The sequence below is a fragment of the Canis lupus genome, chromosome 6 (genome assembly GCF_048164855.1).
Source record: "Canis lupus baileyi chromosome 6, mCanLup2.hap1, whole genome shotgun sequence".
Taxonomy (NCBI): Eukaryota; Metazoa; Chordata; class Mammalia; order Carnivora; family Canidae; genus Canis; species Canis lupus.
In genome coordinates, this window is record NC_132843.1 from 71,274,462 (window position 1) to 71,293,141 (window position 18,680).

At 40.2% G+C, this 18,680-nt stretch overlaps 1 protein-coding gene and 1 long non-coding RNA gene across 6 annotated transcripts in view; one reads left to right on the top strand and one right to left on the bottom strand.

The window, feature by feature from the left end:
* The window catches only part of LOC140635875 (uncharacterized), a 55,659-nt gene that overhangs the window by 33,412 nt on the left and 3,567 nt on the right, over positions 1-18,680 (bottom strand). The gene's annotated exons all lie outside the window — the stretch shown is intronic.
* The window catches only part of LPGAT1 (lysophosphatidylglycerol acyltransferase 1), a 114,318-nt gene that overhangs the window by 11,159 nt on the left and 84,479 nt on the right, over positions 1-18,680 (top strand). Inside the window, exon 1 of one of the 5 annotated variants that reach the window (XM_072831153.1) lies at positions 10,108-10,134. The exons of 1 other annotated variant lie outside the window; for it this stretch is intronic. In XM_072831153.1, coding sequence (XP_072687254.1) covers positions 10,120-10,134 — 15 coding nt within the window. In that variant the 5' untranslated portion in view covers positions 10,108-10,119. Of the gene's footprint in view, positions 1-10,107; positions 10,135-16,357; positions 16,476-18,680 lie in introns of those variants that run through there. 3 more of the 5 variants (XM_072831156.1, XM_072831154.1, XM_072831155.1) reach the window with 3 other exon arrangements.

Consider the following 18,680-nt stretch of genomic DNA (forward strand, 5'->3'; position numbering starts at 1 on the left):
GAAGATTTTGAAAAATGCTGATGCTGACAGCCTCATTCTAGATCAGGGCTTCTCTCTTGCAACACCATTGACATTTTTGGTCAGAAAATTATTTGTTGTGGGGCTGTCCTGTGTTTTGTAGGATGTTTAGCAGCAATCTGGCACTTACTCATTAATGCCCCCATTCTCAGTTGTGATAACTAAAAACGTCTCTAGACATTGCTAGATATCCATGAAGTAGAAAAATTTTACTTCAGCTGAGATCTACTGCCCCAGATCAATGAAATCACAGTTTCTGGAGATGAGGCTTGGGTATGGATCATCCCAAGGGCAGATCCAGGTTTTGTGGGCCTGCAGCTTATACAATTTGGGGGTCACTCTTCTAGAAAAATAATACAAAGTAAAAATAAGATATAGAAGTGAGTATTCATTTAGAATGAGTAAAGAAATTACAACAAAAATACTTGTGTCTTAGAGATTCATATCCTTTTTGTTTGAGATCACCGTAGGCAATTTACCAGCAAAAAAAAAAAAATTTTTTTTTTGACAACAACCTGGCTTTCTCTCCCCACTTAAAATACTCTGTACGGCCCAGTGCTAACAGAAACCCTAAAGTTTAAGCATCTTAAGCAAGCTCTTTGGGAAATCTACCTCCTTGCTGGTCTTCCTTGCTGCAGCTTACCGCTTTGGATGGAGGCCCAACTGGGCAGGCGAGGCAGGCACAAGGCCCACAGGGCCCAGTCACCTTAATCACAATTTCAGAAAACTTGGCACTGGGACGTAGGTTGGAGGCAGGCAGGGAGCACAACAAGAGGAAATTGAGATTGTAGCAAAAGCTCAAAGTCTGGAGAACCATGACCCCCGTCATGAAATGCAGAGTTCCAACTGGACTGACCTTTGATTTGCAGTCTTAACACTGAGGTCCTGAGCAGGATATGTGTCAAGATTCAGGGCTAAGGATGGTGAGGGCCAAGCACTAACAGAGGTATGCCTCACAGATCAGCCCAATCACCCCCTCCCCTCGCCCGTGCATTCCTCAGAAACACTGAATCCCGGGTCTTCCCAGAAACCAAAGAAATAGGGCAATGGGCAAGTCACACAGGCACCAAGCAGCCATGATGAGGGAGCCAGACTCTAGGTCTTATGGAGTAGACTTGCTTCTCAGCTCCATACGATGAGGTTATGGGGACAAACTAAGCCTGTAAATACTGAAATCCTCTACAGACTGAATGTCTGTGTCTTCTCCCCACCCTCAACCCCTCCAATTCATATGTTGACATCCTAACCCCTAATGTGAAGATACTAGGAAGTGGAACCTTTGGGAGGTTAGTAGGTCATGAGAGTGGAGCCCTCAAGAATGGGATTAGTGCTCTTATAAAAGAGATCCCCGAGAGCAACCTTCCCCTTCTGTCATCACTGTGAGAACACAGTGAAAAGAGGGCCTATGAACCAGAAAGTGGGCTCTCACCAGACACCTACTCTGTCAGACCTTGATCTTGGACTTCCCAGCCTCTACAATTGTGAGAAATGAATTCTGCTGCTTATAAGCCACCTTATCTTTGGTCCTCTGTTATAGCAACTGAAATAAACTAAGACAAACTCCTTGCCTAAGTTAGGATGGGCTCCAAAAATGGGTATGAGGAAGAGCACCTAGAACTGGGTATAGGAGGGAGCTATGATGTGCTAAGAATTGGCAGGGGAAGTGTAGGGAAGGAGGAGGGGAGGAGGAAGAGAGGAAGATGAAACAGATGCTAAAGATAGTTTGCTTTTGAGGGAATTCAATATCAGCTTTTCATACTTTTGAATGTAAATCTCCATCAAAATACCATTAATAATTGATAAGGTAATATCCTATAAATATCGGTATAACTACCTCACAGGATTGTTTTAAGGCTACTATTAATATTTAATAAGGTATGATACCTTATTAATACTTAGGTATTAATTCAATCTAGTATATAGGGCTGTAGTGAGGAATAAAGAGAAGTATACAAAACGCCTAACACATAAACGATATTTATGAAATAGTAATTATTACTGAGACTATGAATTAGAAGTCCACATCAGAAACTCTGGAGTCAGGCAGACCTGAGTTCATGTGAACTTGAGCAAATCATTTAAAGTCACAAAAACCTCAGTTTCCTCATCTATCAATCAGGAAATAGTTCCTACTTCACAACACTGCTCTGAAGATTAATGCTATGATATTCAGCATTGTGCTTGTCATGTAGTAAATGCTGAATAAACATTAGTTATTATCTTGTTTTATGAGGTCCTTATCGTTATGTTTTTGCTTGGTTTGTCCCTGATGTCATCACACGTGCTATTTCCTTGTTAAAGATGGCATATGGCATTCCCCCACCACATCTTTTGCAATATCAATGCTTTTGAAATCCTGAAATCAATTTGGAAGAATTTCTTCCTTCTAATCCTTATTGAATCTACTTTCATTACGTTTTCCCCCCTTAAATTCTGTAGGTTGGCTCCCGTTGCCATTATTATTTTAATTTAGGACATTCTTGATCCACAACCCATTATTCAAACTCAGCACATCTTGTAACTTGGAAACTCTGTGTTCCATAACAGTCATGCCCTTGACTGTAAGCATGACACTAGATTCATGTCTGCAGCAGTTGTTTTGTCCAATCACCCTCTTCCCTCCCTGTAATCCCTCCATTAGTAACTTCATGACAATGAGTGAGTACCCAGCATTATTTTTACATTATTTTAGTGGTACCTTTCCCCAGGTACTTGATGGCCTTCTCTCACCTCTGGCTGTCATCCTACTTTGTTATCCAGTCCTTCTCAAGGCCTATTTTCTTTCTTTCTTTCTTTCTTTCTTTCTTTCTTTCTTTCTTTCTTTCTTTCTTTCTTTCTTTCTTTCCTTTCTTTCTTTCTTTCTTTCTTTCTTTCTTTCTTTCTTTCTTTCTTTCTTTTTTCTTTTTTTAAGATTTTATTTATTTATTCATGAGAGACACAAAAAGAGAGAGTGAGAGGCAAAGACACAGGCAGAAGGAGAAGCAGGCTCCATGCAGAGAGCCCGATGTGGGACTCGATCCTGGGTCTCCAGAATCACATCAAGGCCTATTTTCTTTCTGTGTGTCCTCTTCTTTGAAATTTTCACGGATTTAAATGTTGGTGCCATTCACTAAATTCCAGCTTCCAAATCAAAGAATAGGTTTAGTGACTTGGTTAGCAGAAAGATATTAGTATACTATATTATATAGAATGATTATGTTCTTATTAGCTATGAATTGAATTTTTTTTTAAAGATTTATTTATTTATTTATTAATGATAGACATAGAGAGAGAGAGAGGCAGAGACACAGGCAGAGGGAGAAGCAGGCCCCATGCAGGAAGCTTGATGTGGGACTCGATCCCGGGTCTCCAGGATCAGGCCCTGGGCTGAAGGCAGCGCTAAACCACTGAGCCACCGGGGCTGCCCATGAATTGAATTTTAGCACATAAAATTTTACTTTAGATGTCCTAGGAGAGTGAACTCCTAGGGAGGGAAATCTACCTATAGTAAATAGTAAATCCCTTTGGAAAGCACATAATTACCCACTAATTTATGTTAGTACATAAAAATATGAGAATATCAATATAGTGTCAGACCTATTACTTATTTGGGATTGTGTCTCTAGGAAGAGTTTATGAAGGTCATAGCTATCAGACCTACTTAAAAGTTGAAAGAAGCCCTACAGCTTGCAGCTTTTTGGGTCTCTTAGGCATAATTTTTAAAGTGATGATATATGAAAAACAAATACACTTCTGGGTAACCTACTGAATTAATCATATTTACTTATATCTGTTGTCTTCTAAAATCTTACTAAAGTGCTAAAGGGGAGGGGATTAAAAAAATACAGGGGTGTCTGAGTGACTCAGTCAGTTGGTTAAGTGTCTAACTTTTGAGATTTTGGCTCAGGTCGTGACCTCAGGGTCATGAGATTCCATGGTTCCATGCTGGGCACCTAGAACCTGCTTAAGTTTTTCTCTCTACCTCTCCCTCTGCACCCTCCTCCCAACTCTCTCTCTCATTAAAAAAAGAAAAAAAATTAGGCCACCTGGCTGGCTCAGTCAGTAGAGCAATGTGATTCTTGATCTTGGGGTTGTGAGTTTGAGCCCCACACTGGGGGTGGAGTTTATTTAACTATAAATAAAATAAACATCTTTTTTAAAAAGATACAAATCCACAAGGAAAAAGAGAACAAGTATGGAGACCACAGCAAATGAGAGATGTGGACATGTTGGAAGATGGAAAGTGGCTAGGTGATGATAAGTGACAGTAGAAAGGAAGTCCTAGCTAATGCAATTAGACAAAAAAACAAACAAACAAAAATTCCCAATCAAAATTTCAGCAGGTTATCTTATACATATCAACAATCTGAATTTAGAATTTATATAAAGAGGCAAAAGACCCAGAATAATCAACCCAATGTTGAAGGAGAAGAATAAAGGCAAAGGACTGACACTACCCAATTTCAAGATTTATTATAAAGCTGTAATAATCAAGATAGTGAGGCGTTGGTAAAGGAATTGACAGATAGATCAATGAAACAGACTAGAGAGCCCAGACTTAGACCCACATAAATATTGTCAATTGATCTTAGACAAGGGAGTAAAGACAGTTACAATGGAACAAAGATAGCTTCTTTTATAAATGGTGATCGAACAATAAGACATTTATGTACAGAAAAGTGAATCTAGACATAGACCTTACAACCTTCACAAAAATCTATTCAAAATAGATCATAGACCTAAATGTAAAACACAAAACTCTAAAATTTTTAGAAGATAACACAGAAGAAAATCTAGATGACCTTGGGTTTGGTGATGACTTTTTGGATACAACGTTGACAAAAGGCACCATCCATGGAAAAAATAACTGATAAGCTGGGCTTCACTAAAACTAAAAACTTCTGCTCCATGAATGACAATGTAAAGAGAAAAAGAAGACAAGCCAGATTGGGAGAAAATATTTATAAACAACACATCTGATAAAGGATTGCTATCCAAAATATACAAAGAACTTTAACACTCAGCAAAAATACAAACAACAACAACAAAACCCAAAGAAAAATTGGGCAAAGGACTTGAACAGATACCTCACCAAAGTAGATATGTAGATGGCAAGTAAGTATATGGAAAGATACTAAATATCATATGCATTAGGGATTTGCACATTGAAACAACAATGAAATGTCACTAATACTTATTGGAGGGATCACAATACAAAACACTGACGCCACCAAATGCTGGTGAGGATGTTGATAAATAGGAACTCTCATTCATTGCTGGTAAGAATGGCCACTTTGAAGACAGTTTATTTTATTTTTTTTAAGATTTTATTTATGTATTCATGAGAGACACACACAGAAAGAGAGAGAGAGAGAGAGAGAGAGGCAGAGACACAGGCAGAGGGAGAAGCAGACTCCATGCAGGGAGCCAGACGTGAGACTCCATCCCGGATCTCCAGGATCACATCCTGGGCTGAAGGCAGCGCCAAACCGCTGGGCCACTGGGGCTGCCCAGTTTGATAGTTTCTTAAAACTAAACACATTCTCATCCTAAAATCCAGAAGTCATTCTCCTTGGTATTTACTGAAAGGATTTGCAAACTTATATGCACATGAAACACTACACATGGATATTTATAAAAACGTTATTCATAATTATCCTAACTTGGAAGCAACCAAAATGTCCTTCAGCAGGTGAATCAATAAACTGTGGTACATCTAGACAATTATGAATATCATTTAGCACTAAAAAGAATTATCAAGTCGTATAGACATGGAAAAAACTTAAATGCATATTACTGAGTGAAAACATAAGCAATAAAACAGCAATTACAATTCATGTCTCAGTGTGTTTTAGAGGTAATGGAAAAATAAGTGAGCACTTTCAAGCATATAATCAAAGAGTAAGCTGATATGTCATTGTAAAATGTGTGATGCAAAGAATTAAGTTTTCTCTACTAGCCTCAAACTAACATCAATAGCATGGGTGCAGCCATTTATGTCATATGATACATCATATAGATTACCTGTATTTACCGCAGGATAGAAGTCATGATCCAGAGTTACTAAAAGTGAAAATGGGTGGTTGTGGCAGGATGGAGGGGGGCGGGGGAGTGGAACAGGATCTGGCTAGCTCAGTTAGTAGAGCATACAACTCTTGATCTCAGGTTCATGATTTCAAGCCCCATGTGGAGCATAGAGCTTACTTCAAAAAAAAAAAAAAAATCAAAGAAATGAGGAGTAGAGGTAGAGAATTGTAGAAGTTAAACATAAAGATATGCTGTGGTTTTGAATGTAATAGCAGTGTGTTTAATATATGACCTGAACTACCTAGGCAATGGACAGATAAGCTCTTTAATAAACCCACAATCAGAAAATTCAGAAGAGTAAATGGGAAACATTAGAGAGGGAAACAAACCATGAGAGACTCCTAATTCTGGGAAACAAACAAAGGGTTGTGGAAGGGGATGTGGGTGGGGGGATGAGGTGACCGGCAATGAGGAGGGCACTTGATGGGACAAGCACTGGGTGTTATACTATATGTTGGCAAATTGCATTTAAATTAAAAAAAAAGAAAAAAAGAAAAGAAAATTCAGAAGTGTAAACATCCTGAGTCCTTGTCCAACCACTTCAGGTTCTGAGGCCTCAAATTTTTCTCAAAGTAGTCAAGTATTTTTCAAAGTGAGGTCTATCTTGCCAATAAGAAACAAATGGATATCATGTGTCTCTTCCAGAGGAGATATTCTGAAAAGGACACATTATTTATGAAGGATTCTAGCCAAAAATACATAACCCAAATCTAATCACTAGAAAACATCAGCCAAACCCACAATAAGGGATGTTCCATAAAATAATTGGCTTGTGTTCTTTAAAAAAAAAATGTCAATGTCATAAAGTAAAGTTAGGCTCAGGTACTGTTCCAGATTGAAGGAGACAAAAGAGATGTCACACTAAATGCAGTATGTATGCAGTCCCTGGATTAGATCCTGTATGGGGACAAAAAGTTGTGATAAAAGGCATATTGAGGCAAATGATAAAATTGGAATATGGATTGTATATTAGATAAAAGTATCTTATCAGTGTTGTTTCCTGATTTTGATAACTGATCGGTGATTATGTAGAGAGAATATTCTTCCTTTAGGAAATGCACACTGAAGTTTTAAGGAGTAAAGAGGTATGATGTGCAACCTATTCTCAAGTGATTTAGAAAAAAAATTATAGAGATAAATAGAGAAAAGAAAGTGATATAGTAAATGTAGCAAAATAAAAATTGATGAATCTTATTAAAGCATATGAGTTCTTTGTGCTATTTTTGCAACTTTTCTGTAAATTTGAAATTATATCAAAACGAAGGGTAATTTTAGTTTTTATTTATTTTTTTAAGATTTTATTTATTTGAGAGAGAGAGCACAAACAGGGAGAGGGGCAGAGGGAGAGGGAGATGCAGACTCCCCACTGAGCAAGGAGCCCCAGGATCAGGACCCGAGCCAAAGGCAGGCAACTGAGCCACTCAGATGCCCCCAAAATAAAAGGTAATTTTAAAAAGTGCCCATGGATCACCTGTATCAGAATTCCGGAGTATAGTTGCTAAAGATGCAGACTCATGGGTCCTGCCACTGACTACTGAAGCAGATAATCTGGGGGTAGAGTCTGGGAATTTTCATTAAAGAAAATTATTCTTGGTGATTGCTATGCATACTAAAGCCTAAATACCACTGGAGTGGACTTAAAAATAATTTTCTTAGCCTCATCAGTCAAATGTCTTGAAGAATTATACTCCTCTTCCTCCTCCTAAGAGTTCAAGTGTATCATGTGCTTGTCATATGGTAAAGACTGCATATTTTCCATTCTCGCAATCATTTCTATGAATTGCTGTGTTCTTTTCACAGATGGTGTAAAAGGTTAGAAAGCTTAAGTAAACTGCCAATGTCTCATGCTGTTTTTAAGAGATGGAACCAGGATTTGAATCTATGGACAAACTGATTTTAGGGCCAGCCACACTCTTGCCATCATGCCCTTGAGCCCAGCTGGGAAAACACATGTTCAGATTACAGGCTTCAGTGATCATAAAACTGACATGTTGTTTGTCTCTTAAAAAGTCAGTCCTTAATTGCATATTAAGGAAGGAAGCAGTGATGCAGCTAGAGCAATGAGCATTATGATAAGGCATGGAATTTCCCCTGCCAGTTCTGCATCCCGGTGACAGAGCCTGGGCTCTGTGATTAAAATAAGGCCACAGCCTATTTGTCCTTCTAGATCACTACTATGATTTTCTCATACATTTTGTAGATTCTCTGCAGTCTGCAGGTACCAGGCCAGGTAAGGTCTGGATATACCTTCACCAAAGATAGATCCACTCTCAGCAAAGAGGGTTTCCTTAATGAGATGAAATGTCATAATGGTTTTAAATAAGGAAAGGAATTATCCTCAATGAACCCAAAGAAATGCCTTGACTAAAATGAAGTAGACATTTCCCAAAGAAACTCCTCAGCTGGTCCTGCCTCCTCTGGTCCAGGGCACTGTAACTCTTCTGAGGCTCAGTCCTCTACAGAGGAAACAGCCAGCCTACAGAAGAAAGCTTGGAGAAGTGGCTGGAAACCTCACTGAAACTTCAACAACAAGCCTGTAATAACATTGCTAATATGGACAGAGCCAGACTAAAAACCAGTCTGCCAACTCCAGAGGCTGAAGACGTCTTTCCACTAAATCATGCTGCCTTCTGAATGAAAAAGATAAATACTGACAGTTTTTGCAGTCATAATCTCATGTATTTTTGTAGATTGATAAGGGCAGCCCTTGTGGTAAAAAAACAAAAAACAAAAAAACAACCAAAACTGTGTTTTTCAGCTGCGTTAGTTGAAATGCAACACATAAAAAATTAGTAGTGGATTTTGTTGTTGAGAGACTCATCCTTTCTAACTAGAAAAATGAAAAAATTTCAGGGATATTTTGAAGGGATTGAAGAACCATCCCCAGCTTCATCCTATGACTATGCAGTTGTCGCCCTTAAGAATCTTCGGTGGCAGGTGACATGATCTTATGTACTGAAAATCCTAAGGAATCCACAGAAAGAAACTAGCACAGCTAATAAATGAGTTCATCGAGGTCACAAGAAACAAGATTAATATACAAAAAACATTTCCTATACACTTACAATAAAAAATCTGAAAATGAAATTAGGAAACCAGTTCTATTTACAATAGTATCAAGAAGAATGAAATACTTAGGAATACATTTAATAAAAGAAGTATAAAACCTATATTCTGAAAACTACAAAATATTGTTGAAAGAAATGAAAGAAGATCTAAACAACAAAAAAGACTTCATATGGATACTCCCTGGGACTCTATGGAATGCAACATAATACTTATCTAAATCCCAGTTGTTTTTTTGTTTTGTTTTGTTTTGTTTTGTTTTGTTTTGCAGAAATCAGCAAGCTGATCCTAAAATTCATATGGAACTATTCAAGGGTTCCAAAATAACCAAAACAATCTTGAAATAGAAGAATGAAGATGAAAGATTCACACTTCTCAATTTTGAAAATTACTACAAAGCCACAGCAATTAAGACAATATGGTATTAGCATAAGTAGAGACAGGTTTGTAGAGGTGCCAAGAGACCGACAAGACCTTCTGCTGGGACTGAGGGGAGAGAAGGCAGATCAGAAGTTTCAGGTGAAGAGGGTATTGCATTGGAAATGAAACGGACAGGATGGATGCTGATCAGAGATACACAAAAGAATTTCCAAGGGTGTCACTCTTCTGTCCGGCTGTGTGATTTTTTTCCCCCACTGAGCCCAATACTTTCAAGATGAGTTGAACAAAAAAAGGGGGGTGGGATTCAGGGCAGGTGTAATCCTTGGTTTTGCAGGGCAGGTGTAATAAAAAGACTACAGGAAGGTCAAGTTGAAGGTACTTGTGAGAGTACTTGTGAGAGAAATGAGGTGAGAGATGCCCAGTGAGAGACAGCACAGGAGATAATGGAAGAATGGGGGGTTCCAAGTTGGCAGAGATGGACAGAGCTGGAAGGATAGGTTGTCATGATCAGAGGCCAGAACAATGGAGCATAAGATGTCATAATTGAAGCAGTCCTGGGCAGTGACAAGGCCCAAGGAGAGCCTGAGAATGGGTTGCTGGTGGGTGAGTGCTACAGAGTCCCTAAATTTGCATCTTTGGAGCTGCTAGATATTGGGGCAGCCTTTTAGCTTTTCTGACTGAGCAGTTATCATCGGGGATGGAGGCAGAATTTATTGCTACCTTTAAAAGAGAGAGAGAGACACATGCCTACCTCTGTCACACATGCAGTTGGCTTCCAAATCATCTAAACTCATCCTGGTCACCTTTGGAAGATTTTCAGAAATATTTCATTAACCTTATTTTTAGTGCTTTTGTAATGAAATGAGTTTAAGCTAAAATTGCTAAATATCACAGAGTAAAATAATTGGGCTCCTATAGGGTATAATTTAACAATATTAAGATATGCTAATTATTACTTTGCAAAGAAAACATTTATGTACTTTACAGATATAAAAAAAAAAGTTCCTGCAGGTTTATTAGAGACTTTATATTAAATATAAATTGGAGAAAGACAGCAGAGCTGTGTTTCAGTGTAAATTTTCATTCTACAACATCAAGCTTTTATCGTCATTGTTTGCTTCGTCCACACTCCTAATCTCTAAAGCTATCAATTCTTTCTCATAGTGCAAAAAGGAAAGCAGCGGCGGCGAAGTTTTTTTTTTTTTTTTTTTTTTTTTTTTAATTTTATTTATTTATGATAGTCACAGAGAGAGAGAGAGAGGCAGAGACACAGGCAGAGGGAGAAGCGGGCTCCATGCACCGGGAGCCCGACGTGGGATTCGATCCTGGGTCTCAGGACCACACCCTGGGCCAAAGGCAGGCGCCAAACCGCTGCGCCACCCAGGGATCCCCGGCGAAGTTTTATATACATATTGTTCGCTCTTGCTACTAAAAAGATGGGACATCTTGCAAAGAATGTTAAAATGATCACAAAACTACAATGACAATCTGAAGTAAATAATACTTTGCTTAGCCAGCTTTGGTTTAGAAATATGAATTGAGAGAAAACGGGAAAGGGCTAAGAATTTAAAAAAATATGAATTAAGAAAAGAGACAGAAATAAATGATTGTTTGGAAATACCATGAGAAGCACAGTTCCACACTAATAAAAGCTAGATAAGAAGTTGGTGGTGAGTATGAGAACACTTTTTAGTAGGAGGAAAATATTTTAGAGCAATTCAGGTGCAAGAGTTCCTGGCTCCATTTATAGCAAGTCTATGTGGGGTGAGGTGTGGTTGGTAGGCTATAAAGAAGATTGTTTTCCTTGTGGAACACATTGATTAGAAGGGATTTAAATGGCCTTTGCTTAAGGCAGCAAGTTAAAGAGCCATAATTTGCTCTTTATAGCCTTTGATTCTTGTAACAAAGGCCCAGACCAGGTAGTTTATACTTTGACTTGGATGATATCCTCTGGGTCCACCCTAGTGTTGCGGTGCTTAGCACAATATCGTTTGGCTAGTCCTACGTGGGATTCGAAGTCCAGATTTCACGTTTACACTGGAGTTCATCCATGTGGTCTTGGAAATAGCATTTCCAACCTCCCACTAAGTCCTGCCAACTTTAACTCCTAAATTTCTCTCAAACGATCCTCTTCTCAACTCCACTGCCACCACTCTAGACCAAGCTACTACCCTCTCTTGCCTGGATCCCCTAAAAATCTAACTGGTGTTTCAGTTGCAGTTCTATCTTCCCATACTTAGATTTCCACGTAGTAGCCAGTGTGTGAGCCCTTAGAAAAAATGAGATCCTGTATCTACTAAGGTGACACCCCCAGACTGCTTTCCTTTGGTCTCTCTAATATGATAAAGATATCATTTTATGTCTTGCCTAAAGTCTCTTTACTGTACTTTGGACTTTTCTGTCATGCACAGTCAAACCGGATTCTAATGAACGATATAGGTACTTGAAAGTCAAGAACACAAGGGTTAATGCATCAGGTGCCATCCTGGTGTCTCCTCTTACAAACCCTATGACCCTGATAGATTAGTCAGCTAATCTTTCTAAGCCTTTCACCTCTCACATGTGAAATGGAAATAACATTCCTGAAGGGTAATTGTGAGGAGCAAATTAGATTAACTATATAAAGTATCTAGCACGGTGCACAGTACACTCTCAATAAATGTACTCTTTTTTAATCATATTTGGGGCATTTCTTTTTTTTTTTAATTTTTATTTATTTATGATAGTCACAGAGAGAGAGAGAGAGAGAGAGGCAGAGACATAGGCAGAGGGAGAAGCAGGCTCCATGCACCGGGAGCCCGACGTGGGATTCGATCCCGGGTCTCCAGGATCGCGCCCTGGGCCAAAGGCAGGCGCCAAACCGCTGCGCCACCCAGGGATCCCTATTTGGGGCATTTCAATAGGCCAATATGGGACACAGAGAGAGCTGTGGATATTCAGAAATTATCCACATCTAGAAGATTAGCATGGCAGTAGTGGACCTCATGGTTTGGGAGGTGAATTGACTAGAAACAGGGACATGCTTCAAAAATCTCAACTCTAGCTGACAGCAATTGCAATGGAAGGGAAGCCACCACTTATTGGGCACATTTCTGTCCCAGGCACCTTCTTGGAGTTAGAGCCACAATGATAAAGAAAAATACACGTGATTCTTATAGAGTTTACAGCCTGGTATGAGAATCAGACATTTAACTACTTATGACCAGTTATATGACAAACTGTTATGAAGGGAAGGGTCAGAATGTTCAGAGACCTTGCGCCTGGGCAGGGGTGGGCGGAGAGGCTAATGTAATGAAGTAGGATTAAACTGATATACAAAGATGGACATGATTTGACCAAGTGAAGGGCAGCAGAAAGTTCCTTCCCTGCAGGGAAATGAAAGGCAAAACCCCTGAGGTGGAAAGGCATACAATGGGTTCTCATAAATAAGATAAAGCCAGTGTACCTGGAATGTGAGCCCAAGGGGGAAGCCTTGTGTAGGATCAGCTGGAGAGGGAGGCAAGAGGGGCAGTTCTATAGGGCCTCATAAGCCATTATAAAGGGTTTTAGTCCAAGGATGGACATTCTTCCAAAAAGGTACCTACTCTATTCCAATGTTTCTTAAATGTGCCTAACCATTAGAATCATCTGGAGTTCTTTTTAATTCTGGATTTAGCCTCATATAAAAATTTAAACTATATAATTATTATAACTTGAATGGCACTACATTTTTAAAGTCTCATACTTGAAGAGGCAGCATTTTAGCATCACTCCTTTGCCCATAGCTTTGTTTAATTCATAGTACTTAAAACAGGAACTTGTGTCTACAAGACTATACAGTAGGAAACCAAAGGATGAGATATTCTTTATTGACAGTTCCCATTTCACAGGTAATACCTCAAGAGAATGTGTTTTTCTTTAAGATTTTATTATTCATGAGAGACACACACACAGAGGCAGAGACATAGGCAGAGACAGAGAAGCAGGCTCCCTGTGGGGAACCCGACCCAGAATTCAATCCCAGGACCCCAGGATCATGACCTGAGCCAAAGGCAGAACTCAATCACCAAGCCACCCAGAGAATGTCCCAAGAATGTTTTTAACTTTGCATTTTCCCATAGAAATAATATTCTGGAAGAGAGGGGTAGAGAGACAGGGCCTGCCAGCCTTTGGGGTGACAGGGAGTGGAACCCCAACTCCAGGGCCTTTTGGTGGCTGTATTGGGAGGGAGAAGCTGGTCCAGGATCCCCTGGCCAGACTCTAAGTTTCTCAACGCTGTGTGGTTGACAACAGCTGATTCCAGACACTTTTTAAAATTATTTTTTATTTTTTCTAGAGGAATTAGTCAAACAATTCATGAACAAGAAAAGTTTTTCTACTCGTACAATTTTATTTGTTTTCCCAGGGTAAGTATATCTTAAATCACCACCATTCCCCTACCTGCCTCCTCTCTGGTGACCATCAGTTTGTTCTCTATATTTAAGAGTCTGTTTCTTGACAATCATGCCAAAAAGACTGAAAAACATTTTTTTTTTATTTTTTTAATTTATTTATGATAGGCACACAGTGAGAGAGAGAGAGGCAGAGACACAGGCAGAGGGAGAAGCAGGCTCCATGCACCGGGAGCCCGATGTGGGATTCGATCCCGGGTCTCCAGGATCGCGCCCTGGGTCAAAGGCAGGCGCCAAACCGCTGCGCCACCCAGGGATCCCCCTGAAAAACATTTTAAATGAAGTCTTAGCAATATTATTTCTTCTGCTTTGATTTGGATGATAATGATGATGTCATCATTCAAGGTATCCTATTTCTCAAATAAAAAAAAAGAAACTAATTTGCATAAATTAAACATTGAATTAAAAAATTAATTTCCCAGGCGCCTGGCTGGTTCAGTCAGTGGAGCATGCGGCTCTTGATCTTGGAGTTGTGGATTCGAGCCCCACGTTGGGTGTAGAGATTACTTAAAAATAAAATCTTTTAAAAACTTTGTTTCCTACCATAGATAAGGCAGTAAACTAGAAACTGGGAAAATAATGAGAAAGGCAGGTGATGTGGAACGCCTAATCTCAGCAGAGAACCTGAAATATAAAACATCCAGTTTTGTGGCAAGGTAGTGAGCATTGAGGCAGAAGCATCCATATGGAGGAAGAGGCAATGAATTCTGAAGTGCTGGGAGATTCTTTGATATCTAAGCTGGGCCTCAAGGGATGAATATAATCAAATAGACACAGAGAAGGGAAAGCATAAACAAAGAATGCATGAAATTGTATGTGTGAGGTTATCCCGCGCATCCTTTCAAGAGGGTGAGTACCTTAGTGTGACTAGTATAATAGAGTGTGGGGGGCACAAGACAGGGAAGGGGTGAGGAGGGAGTGCTAGGAGGTGAGACCAGAAAAAAGTAGCATCCTCTGAAACTTCCTGTCTCTCTCAGTGGAGAAGAGCTTTTCTACCAGTGTCTCTTAGAGCCTGAGAACTTCGAAATCAAGTCTCAGCTCCTCCACTTGCTAGCTGAGCAACCTAGGGCAGACTGTCTAACCTCTCCATCTGTAAAATAGGCCTAACAATCTTCTTTGTGATGACTGAATGAGTTAATGCATGTAAACCATTGAGAACAGGGCCTGGAACATCGAAAGTGATTAATACATGTCAGCGATCATTACTGTTTTAACATAATGACCAATAATGTCATTATTTTGGTTCTGTTAGGAAAATACAATTTAAAATCTGAATTTGTCTTTTTTTTTTTTAGATTTATTTATTTATTTGAGAGAGAGAAATGCATATGTGGGGGAGGGACAGAGGGAGCAGGAGAGAGAGAATCTCAAGCAGATTCTCTGTAGAGCAGAGCCCAGGGTGGGGCTTCATCTCAGGACCCCAAGATTATGACCTGAGCCCAAATCAAGAGTAAGATGCCTAACCGACTGAGCCACCCAAACGCCTCTGAATTTGTCTTATAGATGTACTACATTGACTTCATAGGTTTCATCAGGGGAGGAAGTTGCTGAAATGGGCTGCTCCAAAATATCTTACAAGAAAGGGATCCCTGGGTGGCGCAGCGGTTTAGCGCCTGCCTTTGGCCCAGGGCGCGATCCTGGAGACCCGGGATCGAATCCCACGTCGGGCTCCCGGTGCATGGAGCCTGCTTCTCCCTCTGCCTATGTCTCTGCCCCTCTCTCTCTCTCTCTGTGACTACCATAAATAAATAAAAATTAAAAAAAAAAAAGAATACTCAAATACTACAGTCCCTGAGAATCTCTACTACAGAGGTATTAAGGTTCATCGGATTTTAGGAAGTCCTTTATAAAGTGTTCATTCTTTAGGAAGAGGGAACACATAGCCTTAAGCAGCTCAGCATGGATTAGTTTACCACACTGGGCAGGAAAGACAGGGCTGAACCAAGGAAAATGCAACATTTGCCAGGTAAGAAGGTTCCAGCTTAGAGGGTTGTCTGGTGAGAGAGTAAGGGGTCTTAGGTGGGGTCTTAAGTGCCCTTTGCAAACTAGGGTTCATTTTAGTACTCAGAGGAGGGGAAAGGGAAATTAGCTGAAAAAGAGGGGCACCGAGGAGGAGAATTATTTACTTCACCATATTGTTTAGGGCAACGTTGCTAAGAAAAAGTAGCTGAAATGGTTTAAATGAAGCTATAGTCAAGTCTTGATGATTTGACTCAACTTGTCTAAACGATATTAAGGCTATAAGCCCTCATATGTTTTAGATAAAATGATTACTGATACTAAATAAAAGAAAAAAATGTTATATATACATATTTCCCTGTTTGAAGTTAAAGCTGACTAGTAGTCAGAATTTGACTCTCTTGGGGAGCTCATTTCTGATTTGCAACTGTTTCTAGTGATGGGCGGGCATGGAGGAAGCTGTGCCAAGTCATCGCACACTTACAGCACTGCCGAGGGGCTTTCCCCCTAGACAGGAACTAGTTCACTGGAGCTCTGGTGCAGAGAGAGGCCCAGGTAGGTGAAATGTTTCTGTAATTGCCTCGAGGAAAAAGAGAGGGCCCAGGGGGATTCATCTGCCCAAGGGATCCCCTTCCTGGTTATAATCTAATTCCTTACGTGTTTGTGGACCAGATGGGTGGAATTAAATCTTCTAAGGTGTTGTGGTTAGATGGCTTTTAAAATGTCTGGAAACTCCTGGAAATGTGAGAAGTCATCTTTCTCTTTGAAAAGACCATCTTCTTGTGGTTCAGATGTGGGCTTTTGAAACTGAAACTATTACCACGCCTGTAGCTATAGGGTGGAGTCTGTTCTCCCTTTTCCCCTATTGGGGTGCACATGAAGGCTCTCAAATTCTTGACTAATGCTTGCGTTTTGATAAGCAGAGCTCTAAGATAGCAGGAAGCTATTGAAGAAGGTCCTTGCTTTCTTCAGATCCCTCTAGAAAAACTGGTTTTCTCAAACTCATTACAGTCATTCAAAGCATCTATACATGAGTCTGCTTGTGCTGTCTTGGAAATAAGCTACAACAACAAAAATCTCAGGAGGGTATGTAAGTGGGTTGAAAGGTGGCAGGGCAGAAAAAGTTTATATAGATATAGGTTTTATATCTAAGATGAACTCTGAAATACTATAAATTAAGCATCATCTGAAATTGTTCCCTGAAGTCAGCTCAAATGTAGATTCTTATCCATTGTAGGTACTGAATTACCTGTTGTTTTTAAAAGATTTATTTATTTATTATTTGAGAGAGCAAGTGAGCAGGGAGAGGGGCAGGGGAAGAGACTCTCCAGTAGCTTCCCCACAGAGTGTGGAGCCCGTTGCAGGGCTCGATCTCTCGACCCTGTGACCATGATCTGAGCAGAAATCCGGAGTCAGCCGCTCAACTGACCGAGCCACCCAGGCGCCCCAATATTGAATTGTCTTGAAACTGGATGTGCCGCAGTGGTCAAGAAAGTTAAAGCCCGTTCATTCGCCCTGGGCAACAAGACAAAACAAAACAGAAGACCAGGGCCTATCTGCACTTGGAATATGGTGTATTGCTTAACTTGCTTAACTTCAAGAAAAGTCTAATGAGACAGGAGCCAGTCAAGAGAACAGCTGAAATAATCAAAATTGGGGCTTCCACATCCCTCCACAAAGAGCTACTTAAATCGCAGAATTCTGCAGTGTAAACAGAAGGATGATGCTATGGCTGTACCGTGTCCACCGAAAGCACATATAGCGAAGCCCTCACCCCCAGCACCTCCGAATGTGACTGCATTTGGAGAGAGGGCCTTTAGAGAGGTGATGAAGTTAAAATGGGAGTCCTGAGGGTGAGCTCTAATCCAACGTGACTAGTGTTCTTATAAGGGTTACAAATATACAGGAAGAGACAGATGTCAGACGTGTGTGCGCACGCGTGGCATCCGCCATGGTAGGACACCGGGAGTAGGCAACCAGCTACACGCTAGAGAGAGAGGGGTCTCAGGAGAAGACAACCCTGTTGACTACTTAGAGCCTCCAGAGAGAGTGTGGCCCTGCCGACACCTTGATCTCAAGCTTCCGGCCTCCAGAATTGTGAAACAGTAAATTTCTGTTGTTTAAGCCACCCAGTCTTTGGTACATTGTTATAGCAGCCAAAGCTGACTAATACAGATGAGAACACATATGATCAAGTAATTTAAAATTAGGAAGGGTCTGGGAAAGATAATGTGATTATCTCAGGATACCTCTAGGTCAGGTTTTCTTAAAGTCTGTATGCTACTCGCATCAGAATTACCTATGATATTTTCTAAAAAGCAGGCTGGCTCCCAGGCCCCTGTGGGAGTACTGAAGTGTTTTGGTATGAGGCCCAAGAATCCATCTTTTCAATAGACATCCCGAGTGGTGTTTTGCAGGCTAATGTCTGAGACGCACTGTGAAAGGTCCTGCTCAACCTCTGGCCCTTTTTTGGGCCTGGCTGGTATTAATTACATCTCAGCAAGTGCTGGTGTATCTGGTGCTCTGGCGGATGCTCACTAATCCAGGAACCAGGTATAAATCCCATTGTATGTTCTCTCTAAATGTCAGCCAGTGTTTACCAACATGTGGGAAATCCTGAAGGGGATAGATCAAATAGAATCCAGGTGCCTTACCTGTCTTACTTGCTCAAAAATCTCATGATATATAAAGAAGAACTCAACACCAAGAAAACAATTAAAAAATGGGCAGGGGACATAAATTGGTACTTTTCCAAAAAAG